This window comes from Macaca fascicularis, chromosome 6, assembly GCF_037993035.2.
Source record: "Macaca fascicularis isolate 582-1 chromosome 6, T2T-MFA8v1.1".
NCBI classification, from domain to species: Eukaryota; Metazoa; Chordata; class Mammalia; order Primates; family Cercopithecidae; genus Macaca; species Macaca fascicularis.
Window position 1 is genome coordinate 157,375,559 of NC_088380.1, and position 20,975 is coordinate 157,396,533.

Here is a 20,975-nt window from a genome sequence, read left to right on the forward strand (position 1 = left end):
AACCTCCGCCTCCTGGGTTCAAGCCATTCTCCTGCCTCAGCCTCCCAAGTAGCTGGGATTACAGGCAAGCACTACCATGCCCGGCTGATTTTGTATTTTTAGTAGAGATAGGGTTTCACCATGTTGGTCAGGCTGGTCTCAAACTCCCGACCTCATGTGATTTGCTCGCCTCAGCCTCCCAAAGTGCTGGGATTATAGGTGTGAGCCACTGCGCCCGGCCTTACTTTTTTTTTTTTTTTTTTTTTGTATTTTTAGTAGAGATGGGGTTTCACCATGTTGACCAGGCTGGTCTCAAACTCCTGACCTCAGGTGATCCGCCTGCTTTGGGATCCCAAAGTGTTGGGATTACAGGCATGAGCCACCATGCCCAGCCATCAGGTGCTGTTTTTATAGATTCAGGACTTTGGAGCTGGGAAGGACTCAATCAAGTAGTCTGCTTACTTTATAGTTGGTGAAATGGAGGCTAAGAGGTGGGGGGCCTGCTTTAGGTCACACAGTGAGGTAGCCGAGGTCTTGGATCTTCTCATGTGTTGCAAGAGGCTGTCCATCTTGACTTACCACCTCCTGGGACGAGGCTGGCGTGGGGGCTGAGCAGTCGCTGATGAGGGGTTCCCTTTGAAAGGCTCATTGCTGCTGGGGACGGGGTAAGGCCAGGTCTAGTCTTGGGCGAGATGAGCCCACTGGTGGGGAGAAGACTGAGATGGTGCGCCTGGTAATGCCACCCCCGTCCAGATGCCAGGCCCAGCTGTGCACCGTCTGCTCAGCAGCTGGGAGCTGTGAGTCACACCCAGTGTATACAGAGGCGCAGGCCATTGTGTGCCGTGATTCATTCTGTTCTCCCAGCCCCGAAGGGATGACGAGGCCCTGAGCACCGATCCATGCCCACGCCTGTGGATGAAAGTTGATATGGGGAGGCCCAGGGGACCTGAGGGGGTCGGCTCCCTCTGCTACCTCCTGTCTCTTGAGTATCCTGTGATTGTGACCTGTCTATTCCCACCAGTTCAGGGGTCCGTGAGCCCCCAAAGGTGCAGTGTGTTGTAGGCATTTCTGTGCTTTCTTTTTCTAAAGAAAGAGTTTGTTGGTTTCATCAGATCATCAGAAGGCTGGGTGTCCCTGTGGAGTGCTGACAGGGGGCTGTGCGCACTGCAGGCTTGAGAAGCGGTGGCAGGCAGCGTGGTGCAAGGAGAAAGTAGCCTGGTGGAGTGTGGCATCGTGGCTCAGGGTGTGGTCTTGGAGACAGGCTGTTGGCTTCTGAGCTGGCTCCTCCACTTAGGAGCTGTGTGACATTGGGTAAGTTACTTTGTCTGTGCTTCCTCTGTAAAATGGCAATAACAGTATTTATCTCCTGATGTTATAATGAGACTTTTAGATAAGATAATGTGTGTAAAGGACTTACCTCGTGCTTGGTACAAAGTAATCATATGGTAAAAGTTTGCTGTTGGTAGTTCTAGCTCTGCTATGAATTTGCTGAGTGATCTTGTAAGTACCTGATCCTGGGGTCTTAGTCTCCACCCTTGGCTCCGCACTCTGTGTTGGGCTTTCTAGGAGCTGCAGGACCAGCTTGCAGAGCAGGAGTGGGCAGGGGAGGCAGGGGAAACCGTTTCTGCATTCGGGGACTCCCTAGCCCAGGCCCTTCCTGGCTTTGCCCTGAGGTAGGGTTATGTAACCAGCCAGGTCTGGCCAGGCAGGGTGTGATTCTCAGCCTCCTTTTGTCCCTCCATTGTGTCTTCCTCTCCCTTCCCCCCACGGAGCTGTTGTTAGCTGACCTGTTCCTCAAGCTCCGAGGATGAAATTGGACCCTTGCTATTCTGCCACCGATTGATTTAGTTGAGTCCAGAGGTTTGCTGGGCTGGCGGCCCCCTCCTCCCGCTACCTGGGGACAGAACTAAACTGATGCCTCTATGCCTGCTTCATGCCTCCTTTTTGGGGAGGAAACGCAGGAGTCTAGATGGCTTGGGCTCTTGGTCCAGCTTGCCGGGTTGTAGGGCCAGGATGTTCCTGCCCATGGCCTCTGCAGTTCTAGAGGTATGCCCCACACCCTACCCAGAATTCCTTCTCCAGAAGAGCCTTCTCCATCCTTGCAGCCCAGCACCAATGCCTCCTGTTCCAGGAGGCCTTCCCAGGTACCTCAGCTGCAGGGAAGTTGGCCTCTACTGAGCTCCACAGTGTGTTCTCTGTCCATTTTAAGAAAACAGGGGTCACAAACTGGCAGGCCACATTTGCCCTATGGGCAGACTTTGTTTGGCCCATGCCAAATATTGAGCTGGTTGCCAACCAGAGGTTTTACATAAAAACTCAGACTTCTGGCTTTATTTCAAAAATTGGAAGATAGGAAAACCTTGAGCCTATATTCTCCAGGGGTCATTGCTAGAGGTGAGGCGTGTACACTTCACCCCATCCCCAGCCAGCCATTTCATATGCTTACATGATCTTTCTGGTCACCGGAGGCATCTGAGTTTGCAACCCTGTCCTTAAGCCATGAGCCACTTTGTCTCCTACATTGTTCCTTTGTGGGCTCTTCTAAGGCAGGGGGTGAATCACCTTTGTGTCCCTTGAAGCATGAAGCATTGGAGCATCATGCTTAGGCTCAGGACGGTGTCCCCAGTAGGAGCGTAACAAGTGCTTCCTGTGTGAAAGCAGGTGTGGCCATGGTCTGTCCCTGCCAGCTGTGAAGGTTCCATTTGCTAGAGGCCTCTGGGTCAGCCTGCTCTGTGGCCCTCGAACCCTCCCCCAAGATAAGCTCTGCCTGCTTAGCCACTGACCCAGGTGGCTTCTTAAGCTTCGCATAACAGTCCCTGAAAGGGCGGGCCCCAACCTGCAGTGTAACCAAGGAGAGGAGCATCCACCTGCAGCTGTCCCCAGGTCTCACTCTCATGGTGGGCTTGGAGGAGTTTAGGGAAGGGAGGACTGCGCTCAGCAGCCTTCAGAGCGTACCAGGTCCAGACCTCTGTGTGCTGAGGCCAGCAGGGTGAAGAGGGGTGTGGACCAGTTCAGATGTTTACTGGCCTGGGCTTCCTCTCCACTGGGCCTCTCTGTGCTTTCTCCTCCTAGAGTATGTTATTTTATCTGACAGCTCCCTTGTCCAACTGTCTGTCCAGTCAAAGTTTATTTGACTCTTTCAATTGAAAGCTTAAGTATTCCCTAGGGCCTGCTAAGATGACTTCTCCTGGAAGAGGTCTTAGCTGAGAGGTTGCAATTGTTCTGGCTACAAGAAAAACCTGGGAAGCTTGTAGAAATGAATGCAGATTGCTGCCCCCACCCCCTGCCTCCTGCTCTGATTCTTTCATTCTAGGGTGTATCCTTCCCCTCCTGAGAACATTCAGACCAGGGGGTCTATAGACCACTCTTCAAGGACTCTGTCTTAGTGCATGGAGCCCAGGGCAGGTAGGAAGGAGCCCTGGGTGACTGTTGTGCTGGGCGACGTCAATCATGCCCCTTTCTCTCTCTGGGCTACTCTTTTGCCCCCTGTGCCAATGTTCTGGGCTTCCCCAGTTGTCGTGGCTAAGTGCAATGTGAGCTATCCTTGGAGAGGATAACACAGAGTGGATCGGGGCAGGTGCCAGTGTCTGGGTGTGGTGAGGGCTCCCAGTCCTGGCCCCACCCTAGCCAAGCCCAGAGGAGTTTCACATTCACATTAGGGAACAGATCAGGAGAGGAGGCAGGCTGGAAGCCTGGCTGAAAGTGGGCAAGTGCTGTGCCCCTGGTATCAGGCCCCACAGGGAAAGCCTGGCCTGGGTGGCCCAGTGACCTGGCCACAGGCTGAGGGGCTCTCCTGCTATGTGGTCCTGTGGCAGGCAGGCTGAAACATCAAGTGCAGGCATGAACAAGCCATATACAGCTGGGTAAACTGAGGTACATAGCGGGAAGACACTCTCCTAATGTCACATGAGTGGGTGGAAAGCTGGGCTGGGACCCCAGGTCTTCCAATGCCAGGCAAGGCCACACTCTTCCATCTCCACCTCCCTCTGCAGGGCCAGTGGCAGATCACCTAGCTGGGACAATCATCTGATTGTCTATGACGACCTAGTTAGAGCCTGGAAAAATGAACCATCGTCACAGCCACCCCGGAGGCATGGAACCGGTTGAGTGTGCAAATTACCCCTCAAACATCCTCCATCCCATTTTTTTGTTGTTGTTGTTTTGTCTTTCCTTAAACTGTCTGATGGGCCAGCTGCCTCTGTGCCCGCTTCCGCCTGGCACTGGGCTTCATGCTCTTCATTCTGAGAACAAAGCTTCCTTCTGACCGTCCTCCTGCTGACCACAGGAAAAGGGCAGGCGTAGCACCAGCCTCCCTCCTCTGCCTCCTCTTGCTGGGAGCATGAGGTAGGCAGCCTTGGGTGGATGCTGGAAGGGTCCTGAAGGTGGGTGGCGGCAGTCCAGTCCACATTCCCTCTGGCAGCCCAACTCTCAGGACTCAGAAGTTCTCCCTCATGGCCAAAAAGAGAGGCCAAGGCACTGAACAGGGACAGACGTAAAGTCTTGTCGTCCGTTGGTCCAAGCAGTCAGTTGAACTAGAACAGGACTGGGGATTTGGCTGGGAACTGGCCAAATTGCTCAGGGTTTTAGCCGGCCCAGGTAGAGTCTCGTATCGGCCTCTAGCCCCTGGTCTATAGGGGCTGTGTAAGCCTAAAGGTGTGTTCAGATGAGGGAGACAATAGTCCCTCATTCAGCATTATTTGTATTAAACATCTGCTTTGGTCCAGGCTCTTTTGTGGAACTCGGATGCAGCGGTGAACCAAACACATGGAGACCCTGTTTTGGACGTGGGGCTGACATTGAAGTGGTGGGATGAAGTGAACAGCCCAGCAAGCTCACTGCCAGGTGGTGGGATGTGCCTGGAAGAAAAATAAAGCTGGCTTGTAGGTCAAGAGTGTGACTTGAGGGAGTGACTTGCCATGTTAGGTGGTCAGGATGGTCCCTTGGTGAGGGGCAGTGGACTCCGGGAGGGCAGCCCACGGGAAATTGAGGGAAGAACTTTCCAGGCAGAGGGAGCTGCAGGGCAAAGGCTCTGGAACTGGAGGGCACAGGTGACCAGAGGCAGGGCTGGAAGAATGAGAGGATGGTGGAGGAGAGGGGCCAGAGGGCGTGTGGAGACAGGTAGGGCCTCTTGGCCATGGGGAGGACTTTGTTGTTTGAGTCTGAGTGGAGGAGAAGCTGCTGGCAGCCCAGTGTGAGGACTGACTGGTTTGGGTACACATTTTAGAGAGACTGCTAGGGGTGAGGGGTGGACACAGGATGACTGGCTGGGCTGGGAGGCTGCTGCATCTTGCCACGAGAGAGGTCGGCCAGGTCAGTGGTGGGTGGGGACGGTGTGGGAGCAACCAGGGGTTGGCTCTGGATTTATTTTGCAGGATGAGCTGATGGGATTTGCTGATGGATTAGATGTGGGGTGTGAGAAGAGAGTGTTGACCACAAGGTTTCTGGCTTGAGGAACTGGAAGGACAGTTGGACAGTATTGCTATTTACCAAGACAGAGAAGGCGGCGGGACAAGCAGGTTTGGGGAGAGCAATTAAGATTTGGGGTCAGCTGTGCTGGGTTGGGGCCTATGCTGGTGGGGGTGGGGCATGGTGCACATGGGTCCTGGGACGTGCATGTTCCTGTTGCTGTCAGGAATAGCAACAGGGGTTGTGTGAGGGGACCCCAACGCTAGGAGTCTGTTCTCTAAGAACAAATGTTTCGTGGTCCCTTCACGTCCTTTTCTGTCTCTGCAAACCTCGCTCTGCTTTTCTCTTCCTTTTGGACAGAGGAAAAAGGCAGATTCTGAAGCCTCGTTGTCACTGTGATGGTCCTAGCCTTTCTGCCTGGCACGCCTTCTGGCAGGGAATTCCTTCCTGGGTAGGTGAGGTTGGGGGCGGAAGGTGGGGTAGAGGTTCAGGCCTTATCCTGGCTTTGCTACCAACAGAGCTCTTTACCTTGGTTTCCCCTCCTGTATGGAGAAGGGTTGAGGTGGCCCCAGGGTTCTGAGGGTGGCAGGGAGTATTTGAGGAGGCCACATGGCACAGTGGTTAAAAATCTGGGCTTGGGGTCAGGCAGGCGTGGGCATGAATCCTTGCCTGCTGCTTGGCTGTGAGACTCTGGACAAGTAACATAACCTCTCTGAGCCTCAATTTTCTCATCTGTAGAAAGGGGCCAATGATAGTACCTGCCTCACAGGGTTACTGTGAGGTTGAATGAGGAAATGTCCATAAAGCACTAAGTGCCGGGTATGGTGGCTCATGCCTGTAATCCCAGCACTTTGGGAGGCTGAGGTGGGCGGATCACCTGAGGTCGGGAGTTCAAGACCAACCTGACCAATATGGAGAAACCCTGTTTCTACTAAAAATACAAATTAGCCAGGCATGGTGGCGCATGCCTGTAATCCTGGCTACTCAGGAGGCTGAGGCAGGAGAATTGCTTGAACCTGGGAGGCGGAGGTTGCTTGTGGTGAGCCGAGATCGCGCCATTGCACTCCAGCCTGGGCAACAAGAGCGAAATTCTGTCTCAAAAAAATAAACACAACAAACAAAAAAAGTAAAGCACTTAGCAAGGCCCTGGCATATTGCACACCTAGTTAACAAAGGCCTCTGCTCACCATGACCCATGCAGGCAGGCAGGTAAGGAGCTTGGCCTAGTGAGTGGGAGGAACCGTGGTAGGTTATTGAACAGGAGCATGCCAGGCATGTGGTTTGATGGGGCAGTTGTGAGTGTGGAGACTTGGGCTGCGTTTTCTTAGCAAGTCCAAGAGCCCCTTCCATTTTCCAGAGTGAGAGCTGCGGGCCGGCCCTAATGGACCATCTTCCTTTCCCTAGCCAAGGGTCTTCATTGGCTTGGCATAGGCAGCCTCTGTTTTGCACAGGTCCCTTGGGGTGAGGTAGTCATTTTCCTTAAGGCCTCCTATAGGACCCCTTGTCTCTATATCCCAGTGGCCAGACTTGGGGAAATGTGAGGGAAGGGCTTTGCAGGTGAGTGACATCAAAGGGACTTAATTTACATGTAGGTAGGGCTCTGGACAAGGGCTGGTGGGTCAGGCGGGGCCTGGAGTGGCAGCCCACTGGGCACTGGGAGTGACCTCGGTTTCTGATCTGCATCCAGACGGGGTGGTGCTTGCTCCAGCAGAGCTGTGGAGAGGTCGACAATGGGCGGAATGTGGCCCCTTCAGAACCCACACTTCACTGGTGCCCAGGCATGCCAGCCAAGCCCTGTGCTTCTGCAAGCCTGTTTCCCAGCAGTTGAGCTGTGCCAGGACAGCCAAGAACATTTCAGAGTCCCCAGGGCTCATAGCCAGGCTGTCACCGAGCATTGCTTATTTTCCCAGGGCCCAAGAGTCTTCAGGGATGGAGGGGGTTCTGGAGATATTCCAAGCACTTTTCTTAACAGCTTGGTAAATTGAGGTCTGGAGAAAGCAAGGCACTTGACCAAGGTCTCACAAGGCCGCCTCCCTCATATCTGTCACTCCCCTCTGTTCCCATGTCCTCTGCACAGACTCCTGGCCTTCTGCCTGGACGTTTGTAACAACCTCCCTCCTGTGGGCTCCCTGAGAGCTTTGTTTGTCCTCCATTATCATAATCTTGCCATAATCTGCCAGATGCGCACACTATTTGATGTGTCTACCTCCCGTCCCCTGCACTGACAGCCCGTGACAGAGTCTCCCCGACGAGCTGTGCAGCATGAGGTTTAGGCCCCAGGCTCTGGAGCCAGTCTGAACTCTGGATGCCAGCTCTGCCCCTTCCTGGCCTGGTGACCTTGGGCATGATACACTACTTTCCTGAGCCGCTGTCTCTGTGAAATGAAAATAGTAGCAATACTTAGTTTACAGGAATGTCAGGACAGTTAAGTGGAATAACGCGTGAAATACAGAGTACAACACCTGGTACCAAGTAAACTCTCAGAAATGGTCATCATTGTCCCAAAGGCCCATCAACTGGTTGAACAGAAAGTCGTGAGCATGGAGGAGTAGACCCAAGCTTGGACTGGAAGGCAGAGGATGTGGTCTCCAAGTTCACCTCCAACATTGCATTCCTGTGTGCGTGTTGGGAAGCCACTTATCCTCTGGAAACCCCACTTTCCTTTTCTGAGAAAGGGGGAAGAAATCCCTGCTATACTTTTATAAAGTTGGCATGTGATGCCACAGCAATGCCTGTGAAAAAGCTTTGCATCTGTGTAATGATTTAAAAATGGCACAGCAGTGGCTGTGGTATGCTGATGGTGATGAGGGCATTGTAACCAGAGTGGTGGGCAGCTGACCGGGCTGGAGGCTGGTTCATCTGTGGAATGCTCAGTGCCCACACAGACTTCCCCGTCCCTGCCTACCTGCTCCCGGCTGTCCACCAGCCTGCCTTCACATTAGCCCTGGCATTATATGCTAGAAAATGTGGGAGGTGCAAAGAGCTGATGGCATTTCCCCAGCCCTGGTGGGTTTTGTATTATCTGTGGCTGATGCCATGGAATGTGGGGATTAAGAACCAGACAGACGGTGGTTCGAATCTCAGCTAAGCACTTCCCAACGGGGGCCTTAAGCAAGTTGCCTAATTTCTATGGACCTCAGGCTCTATATTTGTAAAATGAGGCCATGATCAAGTAGAGGCCAAGCATTTAACAAAGAGTCTGGAACATAGTGGCATCAGGTGGTTGTATAATGTGTATTCTGCCTGGGACATGGTGACTGACAACGTGGTGACTGACAGGTTATTGATGGCAGGGAGCTGGGGCCACTGTGCCCATTTCTGGGGATTTGCTGCAGAGTTCGGTTATGCTCCCTACAGAATAACCCAGCTTAGATTTAGGAGGGTCTATGGAATCATATGGTATGATTCAATTTTTAAAATTAATTTGTTTTTTAAAATTTTATGTTTTTTAGAGATGGGGTCTTGCTGTTTCTCCCAGGCTGGAGTGCCGTAGTACAGTTGTAGCTCACTGTGGCCTTGAATGCCCGGGTTTCCAGCAGTCCTTCTACCTCAGCCTCCTGAGTAGCTGGGACTACAGGCACATGCCACCATGCCTGGCTTCATGATTCTGTTTTATGTGACCAAACTGAGGCCGAGAAAGGAGCGGTACTTGCCTGAGGTCACAGGCAGGTTGTGTAAGGCTGGGCCTAGGATGAGGCAAGTGAGGCATCTAAGTGTAGTGTCTCAGGAGGTGCCCGCTGTGTGCTTGCACATTGTGGAGAATAAGAGGCTTTGTTTTTGAGAGCGGGTCAGCTGTGTTGCACAGGTTGGAGGGCAGTGGCGCGATCTGGGCTTACTGCAGCCTCAACCTGCTGGCTCAGGTGATCCTCCCACCTCAACCCTCCCATATAACTGACTACAGGCACACGCCACTACGCCTGGCTAATTTTTGTAATTGTTTTTTGTAGAGAAGGGGTTTTGCCATGTTGCCTAGGCTGGTGTTGAACTCCTGGTCTCAAACTCCTGGGTCAACCTGCCTTGACCTCCCGAAGTGTTGGGATGACAGGCGTGAGCTACCACACCTGGCAGTGAGTGCCTTCTTAAGGGCTCCTTGCTGGCCTCACCTGATCCTAGTCCTGGCTGAGTCCCAGATCTAGAACTGGAACCCTGGTCTCCTGGCCTTGTGAACTGTTCTGGACCCCTGCGAGATACTTTCTAGAGTCTCACAGAGGCCCCCTATTCCCCTTTAAAAGGAGCCTCTGTGAAGTAGGTCACCCAGCGCTTTTTGCTCCGTGTTTCTGCTCTCTAGCTGTTGTCTGTGTCCTGGAGAAAGCCAGGCCCACTTACCTCCACCTCTCCCCACCTCCTGCCCCCTCCCCCTGCCAGCTGCGCCTCCATGTAAGTACTTTGAGCCCCTTAACACCCCAAGGCGTGTTGGTGGCTAGCTTTTGTCTTGATGACAAGCCCCAGCAAGTCTACAGGGACTGGCTGCTTTCATGTGGGCCCTCAGTGAAGCCTCCTTGGTCTCAGCAGGCCCTGTGTTGTGCCCACCAGGCCTCTAGGAGATTAGGGGGCTTCTGTGGCTCCAGATGGCTCAAAGCTTTTCCCTTCCTCTGTGTTATCCCTAGCCTACCTGGCTTCCGTCCTCACTGGCCACGGGGTTGGGGGATTTTCACTCTCTCCAAGGCTCTGGCATCTTCCAGAGTGGACTAGTCGTGGGGTGTCCATCTGAGCCTTTCTCCCTGTCACCACTGCTGGACCTGCCTGCTGGGCCTTAGGTGACTTCTTGAGAGGTGGCCAAAGCTGCTAATCCCTGGAAGGGGCTCCTAGGATTTCCCTGTGGCTGGCAGGACCCTTGGCCACCCATGTGGTGTGACATGAGGAGCCTGGAAAGCCAGCCCAATCTCCATTCTTAAGCCCCACATATAAACATGCCATGTTTTTTTTTTTAAACTGCAGCTCTCAGAGCCTGCAATTCTACCATTGTCACGTTGCCTTGTGCTCTCCTTGGCATCCTCTAAGAAGGCAAATACCTTTTCAGCTGGGTGCGTTTAAGCATTTGCTGTCAAGAAGCAAGCCCTGGCCAGCCTGGCCCTTTTCCAGTGTTCTGTGTGACCGTGGCCAAGTTGCTTCTCCTCTCTGGGTCTTGTCTTTGTAAGACCCTTTTCAGCTCTAGCACTTTGGGGCTCCAGCATGGATTCTCACACCCTCCACAGTGTTGCCAGTCACCTTTCTTCCTCCTCTGCAGGGTGGGGCACAGGGAAGGGCCTGGGAGCTGAGCTGGGTGGGGCCAGGGGCCAAAAGCCAGCATCATAGACACTTTTCCCACCAGCTGGGCATACCAGTCCTTCCTTTTCTTCTCAGGACAGGTGGGGAAACTGAGGTCTGAGAGGGAAGGGCCAGGGCTGGAACTGGGACCCAGTTATCCTTATTGCCAGTGAGCGCTCCTCCTGCTGTTGGCTGCTACCTCTCTTGAGAGGGTCAGAAGACCCACTGACATGAGGGTCAGGGACATACTTTTTCCTTTCCCATGGAAGGCTCCTCCAGGCAGGGCTTGGGTGAGACAAGCAAGGTGCCGGTGGTCCCCTGGGCATGGGGCAGAATCGGAGGAGGACATCCTCTTTCTGAGGTTAAGGAGGTAGGGGCTGGAGGCCTTGACAAGGGAGGTGGCATGAAGGGGCGTGGAGGTTTCTAGGAACGTGGTTGGTGGCGCAGGGTGCTCTAGGGCCACCTCCCTCCCTTCTGCCTTCCCTTTCTCCTGGGGAGGGGACTGGGCCAACAGTAATGCCATTTTTCCTGGCCCTGGGATTAGGTGCGGCCGTGTTAAGGAGAGGACGTTCGAGAGGACGTGGCGAAGTGAAGAGGAACCGCATGCCACTGCCTGGAACTCTGGTGGGTCTGGGTCTGGTTCTCTCCCTGGCTCCTGTCCCCTCTGACCACTGTCCCTGGCCCCCTGCCCTGTCCCGTCCTTCCAGGTCCACCTGAGTGTGTGTGTGTGTGTGTTTGTGTGTGTGTGTTATGTGTGTGGTATGTGTGTGTGTCCCCCAGGAGGGGCCTGGGGTACAGGTTGGCCCTTGAGCCTGGCACTGGGTCCTACCTTCATTCCAGATCAGAAGCAGCTCCCGGAATTGCCCCAGGGAGAGGTCCAGGCTGACCTGGCAGATTCCTGATGGAGGAGAAGGAGGAGGAGGCTGAGGGATGGGAAGGAAGGGCTCAGTTTCTCTTGTGGCTTCTCTAGACAGCTGGGCACGTCCACAAATCCACCTGAAGCCAGCAGGCCCAAGAGTTAAAGATTTACTTCAGGGCCACGGGGGAAGCTGGAATGGTGAGATCCCGGGGCTCTCTGATGTGTTTGTGGCTTTGGTCCTGTCTAGACTGTGAGAGCCATGGCTTGTCAAAGCCAGAGGGGCCCCTAGAGAATTTCCATGTTCTTAACTTGGCTTTTGCTGGGGGCCAGTCACAACCACTCTGAATTTGTGTGTCTGGGGAGAGAATCTGCTGATAGCCATCATTAGATTCTCAAAGGGTTCTGTAACCCCCAGAAAGTCACAGACGTCTCCTCTAGTCCATACCCCTCACTGCAGTTGCCGAAACTGAGGCTCAGAGAAGGGAAGGGACTTGCCCAGAGACTCACAGGCAGCAATGGAGGCTGTGGCACCCCCCGCCTCTGTCTTCCTGGCCACATTCTGCCTGACCTCACAGGCTGGGGGAGCTTGGCTCATTCAGGGGACAATGACCTCTCATCCCCTGAGTGTTCACGGCCTCAGGAAGGACTAGGAGGCTGTTGTGGTTTCCAGGCCCGCATGGATTTTGGCTTCTGCATCCATGAGATGGAGGCCCCTGAGTCTGCCTGTGCCTTGGAATCTCTCAGGGTGTATTTGAGGCCTGGAGTTGGGCATGAGGAGGGTGGGGGCTGGTGGTGACCCACATTTCCCAGCTCCTCTGCAGGGGAGGCAGATAGGGGAGAAGCTCAGGGTGTGATAAAATTGTTTTCACTTCACTGGGCATAAATGACAAATAAGTGAAGTGAGGGTTGAGAGTGCTTGGTAAAGCGCCTGGCATGTGCCAGGCCGTGAGGTGAGGTGCTCGCCATTGTCCTTTGCGGTGCCCTGCTAGCTGAGATCTCCTGCTTCTGACCCTTGCTCTTGTCTCTTCCTTAGCATGAGGCCTCTGCCTGGGGCAGGAGGTGCCCCCCCCGCCTTTTTTTTTTTTGAAATGGAGTTTCGCTCAGGCTAGAGTGCAATGGCGCCATCTCGGCTCGCTGCAATCTCCACCTCCTGGGTTCAAGCGATTTCCTGCCTCAGCCTCTGGAGTTGCTGGGATTACAGGCATGTGCCACACATCTGGCTAATTTTGTATTTATAGTAGAGACGGGGTTTCACAGTGTTAGCCAGGATGGTCTCAATCTCCGGACCTTGTGATCCGCCCTCCTCAGCCTCCCAAAGTGCTGGGATTACAGGCAGGGGCCACCGCGCCCAGCCACCCTCCCCCTTTCTTGTATTGGGGTACCTGATGGGGGCGTGAGGACCCTGTGGCTGAAGTCCTGCCTTGCTGGGTCCCATGGTGCACCTCTCTGCAGTGCAGGCTTTCCCAGGAGGCTGAAGCTCAGCTAGAGAAGTGGGGTCAGCAGCCCTGGGGCCGGTCGCCTGCAGGAAGCCTTTCTCCTGGGCTGCAGACCTGACTTGGGAATGGTGTGGAAAGTAGGACTGCAGAGTAGGTCTGGGGTGGGCTGGGAGGGGCATCCTAGCTCCACCTCTGCCCAGCTGTGTGACTTCGAGCAGTTACTTACCCTCTCTGAACCTCCATTTCCTTGTCTGTAAAGTGCTCATAGCAGTGACACCTCTTTCAGGGTGTTAGGATTGAGCGTGCTGGAGCAGGGAAGGCTCCTGGCACAGCCCCAGATGTTCGCAGGAGCTTAATGTTGGCCACCAGTGAGGGAGGTTATGATATGTGTTTGGATATGCTGCTTTGTTCCTTTTGAGTGTCTGTGATCTGAGCCTAAGAAAAAAATAGTTCTGGATGGATTTGACTCTGTCATAGGCAGATTTGGGGATAGGGTGGGCAGAGAGCCCCGTTTTGAGAAGCTTTGTGGCTATTGCATAACATTCTGTGTGAGGGACCTGACAACCTTGGTGTGCGTGAAGAGCCTCAGTAGGACTGTCAGGACTGTCCTGTCCTTGGGAGGGGAGGGTGGCAGGTGACCTGCTGTGTTTCCCACATGGCCCCGCCCCCGGGCTGTCTGGTATGTTTGCTCGGTAAGCCCTTTTTTTCAGAGCTGGTACAAAGGTAAACTTGCAACTCAAGCCCTGTTGGAAGAAGGACACATTCTCAACAAGTGAGGTCTAAGTTCCTGAGGTTTTCTGTTGGGCCTTCCCTGCCAGGTAACCCAGAACAGATTCACAAGTTGAGAACCAGGGAGTGGAACAATAGTGCTTAATGCTTTGTTTCCTTGTTGATTGATGGGTATCTGTGGGCTACTTCCAAGAAAGATCACTAGAGGCTGCTTGTGATACTAAAACACATATAAAATGTATGAAAACAAACACAGAAAACTATTCAAAGGGAACGGAGAATGGGATGTGCAGGGCATCAGGCAAGTGTTAGCTGTCTTAGGTGATCACAAAGGGGCTGCGGAGATGGGGGATGAGGGGCCCAGGCTCTGGAGCCCAGCAGCTGTGTGCTGAAGTTCCCATTCGCCCTCTTATTAGCTCTGGGGGCTGTAGCAAGTGACTGGCCTCTCTGGGCCTCAGTTTCTCATCCGTATAATGGGGGGAATCTAGGTCATGGTGCTGTGGTAAGGTTGAAATAATGGCACGTAACATAGACATGGCATGTCTCATAAATGGAAGTTAATGTTATTAATGCATTTAGCTTGGAGATGCTGTGTAGCAGATTCGCAGAGGGGAAGGTAATTGGCAAGGGCACAAGGCTCTTGAGCACCTGCTGTGGGTAGGAGACGGCTTGTGCCTTGCAAAGCTTTCAGTGAAGTTGGGAGCCCCGCATTCTAGTTGCAAGGACAACTGATACCTGGTGTTACATGGTGGGATGTGGAGCAGGGGAGCTCAACCAGGACTTTAGAAATCCAGAGCAGGCTTGTTCACTTCCCTGCTGAGGCTAGCATTGGAGGAGGAGGGACAGGGTTTTCCTGGGCAAGAAAATGGACCAAGGTAAATGAGAGTGGGGCACACCAGATGGCACAAGGCCAGGAGGTCCTTTCCTCTCTCTGGGTCTCAGTGTCCCCAGGGGCTTACTGCAGGGCAGACTGTGCTCTCTGTGGCCCTGCGACTCTGAGCCAGACCTCCAACAGCCTCTTTCCTGGTGGTGGTGGTCCTGGACTCTGGGGTGACAGGCGGCAGCTTGGCCCCCAGCCAGGCAGCACTGTGGGAGTGATGGGGGATGGGGCATGCAGCAAATTCCAGCAGAGGAAGAGATTTGCTTCTGGTCTCGGCCTCCCGGGGGTGTAATCACGCGGAGAAACTCCCGCACAGCTGGGAAGCAAAAGTGGAGGATTTTCCTTGCTGGGCTGGATGTGGTGGGTGGGGCAGGCTGTGGTAGGGTGGCTGGTGGAGCTAGGAAGCTGTGGGGTGTGGCTGGGTGGGGGGTGATGATGTGACTGTGCTGGGGCTGTGACCGGCTAGGAGGGGCTGGATCACCTATGGGCAGTGGCCCTGGGTGCATGTGGGGCTACCTGTTCCCAGGCCTGCAGCCACTGCTATGCTCTCCCCTGCTCAAGTCCCTGCCCAAGCCCAGGTACCCATTCACATCCTTCTGAGGCTGCTGGCAGAGCTCTTTCTACACTGACCTCCTCTCAGCCCCCACCCCCTGTTTATGTGTCGCAGATGTCTATGATGATGCCGTTTGAGCCTGTCGTGTGCATGTGAGTGTGGTGTGTGTGTTGAGGGAGTGGGGAGAGGTGTGTGGTCCACAGAGGGCATTGTCAAGAGTGACCTAGGCTGGAAATAAAATGTGGGCTGGGTGAGCATTCAGGGCTGTGGGCATCTTCCCCCATTCACTACAGCCATGTCATACCAGAGACATGAAACCTTGGATTCCAGATACCTCTAGAAACCCTTGAGGTAAGGTCATGGTCGCCACTGCATTTTCAGTGCCTAGTGGCATGCTTGGCACCTAGTGGTGCTCAATAAATACAGGATGAGGAAACAGGTCCTTTGCTTGTTCCGCACTCCCAGAGAGATCTCAGACCTCCTTCCTGGATCCCATTCTCTTGCTCCTTCCCTCTGGCGTCAGCCTGGCCTCCCTTCCTCTCTCTTTCTCAATTGACTACTAATTTGATATGTGGCCTTGGGCCAGTTCCTTCCTGAGCTTCACTTTCCAAATCTGTTACTGAGTAATCATTTTATTAGCTTATATTACCGTGTGCCAGGCACTGAGCTCAGTGTTTTACATGCCTCATCTCTCTTTGTCTTGGCAGCCGCCCTGCAAGATAGATAAGTAGTATAAACCCCATTTTAGAGTTAGTGAAACTGAGGTTCAGAGAGGTTGAGAGATTTGCTCAAAGGTCATGAGGCTGGTAAACAATGGAGCCAACATTCAAGCCCCAGCTGGGTGCAGTGACTCGTACCTGTAATCCCAGCACTTTGGGAAGCCAGGGTAGGAGGATTGCTTGAGCCCAGGAGTTCAAGACCAGCCTAGGCAACATAGGGATACCTTGTCTGTATTAAAAAATTAGCTGGGCATGGTGGCGCAAGCCTGTAGTCCTAGCTGCTTGGGAGGCTGAGGTAGGAGGATCACTCGAGCATGGGAAGTCAAGGCTGCATTAAGTGTGATGTGCCCCTGCACTCCAGCCTGGGCAACAGAGAAAGACACTGTCTCAAAAAATGAAAATATGCTGGGCACAGTGGCTCATGTCTATAATCCCAGCACTTTGGGAGGCCGAGGCAGGTGGATCACTTGAGGTCAGGAGTTTGAGACCAGCCTGGGCAACTTGGCAAAACCCCGTCTCTGCTAAAAATACAAAAATTAGCTGGGCGTGGTGGCGGACGCCTGTAATCCCAGCTACTCAGGAGGCTGTGGTTCAAAAGTCGCTCGAAGCTTGAACCCAGTAGGAGGAGGCTGGAAGGAGTCTGGGCAACAGAGCAAGACTCTTAAAAAAAGAAAGAGAAGATTCAAAGATTCAAGCTCAGGCAGGCTAGCCCCAGTCTGGGCCTTTAACTGTTATGCTAGCTGTCGCCACTAGAGTGAAATAGAAGGGTGTGCACAGCCGTTCTCAGGAGGCCTGCTGGTGCACAGTAGGTACTGTGTACATGTGAGTTGGGTTACTGGGCACAATTCACCGTGAAAGGCATGGCTTGCTCTGTCTCCATACCTGCTCTTACGGAGCTCTTGGGCTCATTCCTAGAGCCCACGCATTCATCACAGGCCCAAGCTGGACCCCTTTCCCTGGTCCCAGTCTCTGGACAGCTTGCTCCTGTAAGAAGGCCCTTGTACCTCTGCCCCTTTTCTCTTATGGGTCCAGGGGAGCATTTTCAGGTGGGGATGTTAGATAGAGTGACTTCAACTCCAGAGCAGTGGCCACGGTTACCGTGGTATTTCCCGAAAGTGCAGCGTTGCCATGGCATCTCCATGACAACCAGAGCATCTCATTCATTATCCTCAGCACCTTGGCAGGGAAAGCTGGGGCTAGGGCTAGGGGAGTGCAGTGGGAGCCTGGCTGAGGACTGTGGGCCACTGGCCTTTGTGGCTGAGGTTCCCCTCATGCCCCTGCCTACCCCAAGCCAAGGTTCCTCTGAAGGCTGTGGAGTTATCTCCCCCACCCATGGGGTCTGGGTTCACATTTCAGCTCTGCCACTGACTAGATGTGGGGCAAGTGACTTAACCTCTCTGAGCCTTATTTTACTCAACTGTAAATGTGGATAACAATATTAGTTGTAAGGATTACATGAAATGAGGTATAAAAAGGGCTGGCTGGAGTGGTGGCTCACGCCTGTAATCCTAGCACTTTGGGAAGCCGACATGGGTGGATCATCTGAGGTCAGGAGTTCAAGACCAGCCTGGCCAACATGGCAAAACCCCATATCTACAAAAATACAAAAATTAGCCGGGCATGATGGTGGGTGCCTGTAATCGCAGCTACTCGGGAGGCTGAGGTGGGAGAATTGCTTGAACCTGGGAGGTAGAGGTTGCAGTGAGCCAAGATCATGCCATTGCACTCCAGCCTGGGTGACAGAGTGAGACTCCGTCTCAAAAAAAAAAAAAATAAGTGCTTAGCACAGTGCCAGGCTCATAGTATGTGCTGAAGGTATGGCGGCAGTATTCATAATGATGATAATTATAACGTTGTTGGTGTTACTTTTATTGTAGAAACCCTTGGGTTTCATGGAGGAATGAAAGACCAAACTCAAAGTCAGAAAGGAAACCCATTTGAGTCAAGATTTGGTGGTTTCCATGTGACTGTGGCCAGTCACTTCACCTTGAAGTCTTTGTCTTCTTATCTGTAAATTGGAAATAATAACAGCTGCTCATTCATTCATATCCTGAGTATTCAATAAGGACCTGACCCTGGGAAAAGTGGGAGCTTCCACGATGAATCAGACTTGGTTCCTGCCCTTGAGTGGCACCCGGGCATGGGGGGAGGAAGAAGAAAGGACATGTTTTGTGCTGAGGGCTCTGTGCCGGGTGCCGGTGAGGGCCTGTGCAGAGGTCAGTAAGCCCTGGTCTTGCCCCACAGATCTGCAGGCTACAGGTAGAGCCATGTGTAGGAATGCCCCCAGTTTACTCTGCACAGACCACATGCTCAGGTACACCCAGGGCCTGGGCAGGAAGCCAAATGAAGGGAAGAGGTTGGCTGTGAGACTGTGCATAGAGATGCTGATGGTGTTAACTGCAGGATACACGGCCCATTTGAGGCTGGCACTCTTAAGTGCCTCAGCTGATGGTGGCGGGTGAGGATGTGTGCCCAGTGTCACCAGAACTTGCCCTCTTTAGAGAAAAGTTGGAAGTTCTGACTTTTATGTAAAATCTCCTGATTTAACAATGTTGCTAACAAATCCCAAATTAAAGAAAAATACTGTGCAAGCCAAAGAGCACAGTCTGCATTTTTTGTTTGGGCTCCACGGTCCTGGTTTTCAGCCTCTGCACTGTGGAGCAGGGATGAGGCGGGAGCCTGAGGAATGAGACTTAGGAGTGGGAGAGGGGGCAGTGGTTGGAGATGACTTCAGAGGGGTCATGACTTTGGAACTGGGATCTTAAAAGATGAGTAAGTGTCCCAAGGGGTCGGGGGAGGCATTCCAGGCAATGGGAATTTCATCAGCAAAAGCCTCGATGCTTGCCCGAGATTGGTGACTGTCTGGGTGAGGCTGGAATTTAGGGGAAACTGCTGGTGATGTCTGTGAGGCCCAGCAGGCCCAGGGTGGTGGGGGTCATTGAGGCCTCAGCCCCAGCTGTCCTTGAGGCCTTGGTGGCTCCGGGGGGATTAGGAGCCCCTCAGTTATTTATCCCTTGAGCCTTGGGAGCTCTGGAGTGCAGGCGGGTGAGGAGGGCCTTGGGTGGAGGGTGGCAGCCTCTGAGTGGGTTGCAGAGGGGCTGTGCTGGAAGTCCTCTTTGCCAGCAGGCTGAGTGGCCAGCACTTTGCTACAAAGCAACTGACTTCCCTCCGCCCACCCCCACCCCAGGGTATTTGGCCTTCTCTGAGAACAGGGGCTACCTTGCTCTCCCTCTGCCCTGTGATTTGCCATGGCCTTATCTTTAGCTTCCTGGCTTCTATCCAGGCAGCCAGCCAGCTCCCAGTAAGGGCCACAGCCCCCAAAGATAGGGCTGCTTTTCAGGCATGCTGTGAGAGGAGGACAGCAGCCCTGGCTGCCTGGCCCTCTGTGTAATAAGTGTGTTTGGTGCCTGCCTGCCTCAGCCCTTGCTCTCCCTCTGTGAAATGAGTTGCCCTCCCCTGCCTGAGTCCTAGGGCTGTCAGACTCTCAAGAGAGGGATGAGCTTGAAAGCACTTCGTGAGCTAAGCTGTGATCCGCATCGTGAGGGATTGTCATAAGTATGTTAAATAAGCAACAGGGGTGCGTGATAACAGCAGCTGTGTGCCGGGCATGGTTCTGAGCATCTTCTGTATCAACTCATTTAATGTTCACAACCGTGGGAAGTAGGTAGAATTTCCATTTTACATGCTAGGAAACTGAGGCACTGAGAAGTTAAATAACCCGCCCAAGATTACACAGCTACTAGGTGGTGGAGCTTAGTTTTGAACCGAAGCCACTTGGCTCCAGTCTGCATGTGTAACCAGTAGGGTCCATTAGTCTAGGACTTTAGGTCTGTGGATGGGTGACAGGGAGGCTCTGAACTCCTTGAAATTATTATGATATATATTTTTTTGAGATGGAGTCTTGCTCTATTGCACAGGCTGGAGTACAGTGGCCGGATCTCAGCTCACTGCAAGCTCTGCCTCCCAGGTTCAAGTGATTCTCTTGCCTCAGCCTCCCGAGTAGCTGGGATTACAGATGCCTGCCACCATGCCTAGCTAATTTTTATATTTTTAGTGGAGATGGGGTTTCACCATGTTGGTCAGGCTGGTCTTGAACTCCTAACCTGAAGTGATCCGCCCACCTTAGCCTCCCAAAGTGCTGGGATGACAGGTGAGAGCCACCACACCATTATGACATTTTCTAGCATATGTGTGTGTGTGTGTGTATATGTGTGTGTGTGTGTGTGTGTGTGTGTGTGTGTATGACTTTATTGTTTAGACTTTTAGTTTTACATTCACAGCAAAATTGAAAGTAAGGTACAGAGAGTTCCCATATGCCCTCTTCCCCTGTACACACACACACACAGCTTCCCCTATTATCAACATCCCCCACTAAAGTGGTACTTTTTTTTTTTTTTTTTTTTTTTTTTTGAGATGGTGTCTTGCTGTGTCGCTCAGGCTGGAATGCAGTGGCACAATTATGGCCACTGTAGTCTTGACCTCATGGGCCCAAGTGATCCTCCTGCCTCAGCCTCCTGAGTAGCTGGGTCTACAGGCACATTCTCTGACACCTGGCTCATTTTTTTTTTTTTTTCTTTGTAGAGATGGGGGTCTTGCTATATTGCCCAGACTGGTCTTAAACTCCTAGCCTCAAGTGATCCTCCTGCCTCCACCTCCCAGGGTCAGGGGACTACAGGTGTGAGCCACTGTGTCCAACCCAGAGTGGTAAATTTGTTACAACAGATGACCCTGCATTGACACATCATTATCACCCAGAGTCCATAGTTTACTTTCAGGTTCAGCCCTGGTGGTATGCATTCTGTGGGTTTGGACAAATGTATAATGACATGTATCCACCATCGTCGTCTCATACACATAGTTTCACTGCCAAAAAAATTCTCTTTGCTCCGCTGATTCATACTCTCAACGCCCAACCTCTGGCAACCATGTGCATTTTTTAATGTGCATATTTTTTATGTCTGAAAAATGTCAGATTCCCACAGGGGTTCGTGGCTCCCACATTCCTGAGACTCTGAGCTGCATAATTCACACTCTGGAAGGTTGTTAATCTGATAGAGGGTCACTGACCACCGCACTCAGGCCTTCGAGGAGTGGCTGGTGGCTGCTCTCCCCCGCTTCCGTGGGGTTGGGTGGCCAACGTGGGCGGGGCACCATCAGGGCATCCCCG

The 20,975-nt window shown here is 53.0% G+C and overlaps 1 protein-coding gene across 17 annotated transcripts in view; it reads left to right on the plus strand.

Moving 5' to 3' along the window:
- The window catches only part of NDST1 (N-deacetylase and N-sulfotransferase 1), a 72,806-nt gene that overhangs the window by 11,402 nt on the left and 40,429 nt on the right, over positions 1 to 20,975 (plus strand). For 10 of the 17 annotated variants that reach the window (XR_012414282.1, XM_045394401.2, XM_045394402.2 and 7 more), the window contains exon 2: positions 11,177 to 11,256. The exons of 4 other annotated variants lie outside the window; for them this stretch is intronic. Coding sequence is in view for 5 of the 13 variants with exons in the window: in XM_015452146.4 (XP_015307632.1) it covers positions 11,236 to 11,256 (21 nt within the window). In the remaining 8 variants the exon portion in view is untranslated. Of the gene's footprint in view, positions 1 to 823; positions 1,291 to 11,176; positions 11,257 to 20,975 lie in introns of those variants that run through there. 3 more of the 17 variants (XR_012414283.1, XM_065546972.1, XM_065546976.2) reach the window with 1 other exon arrangement.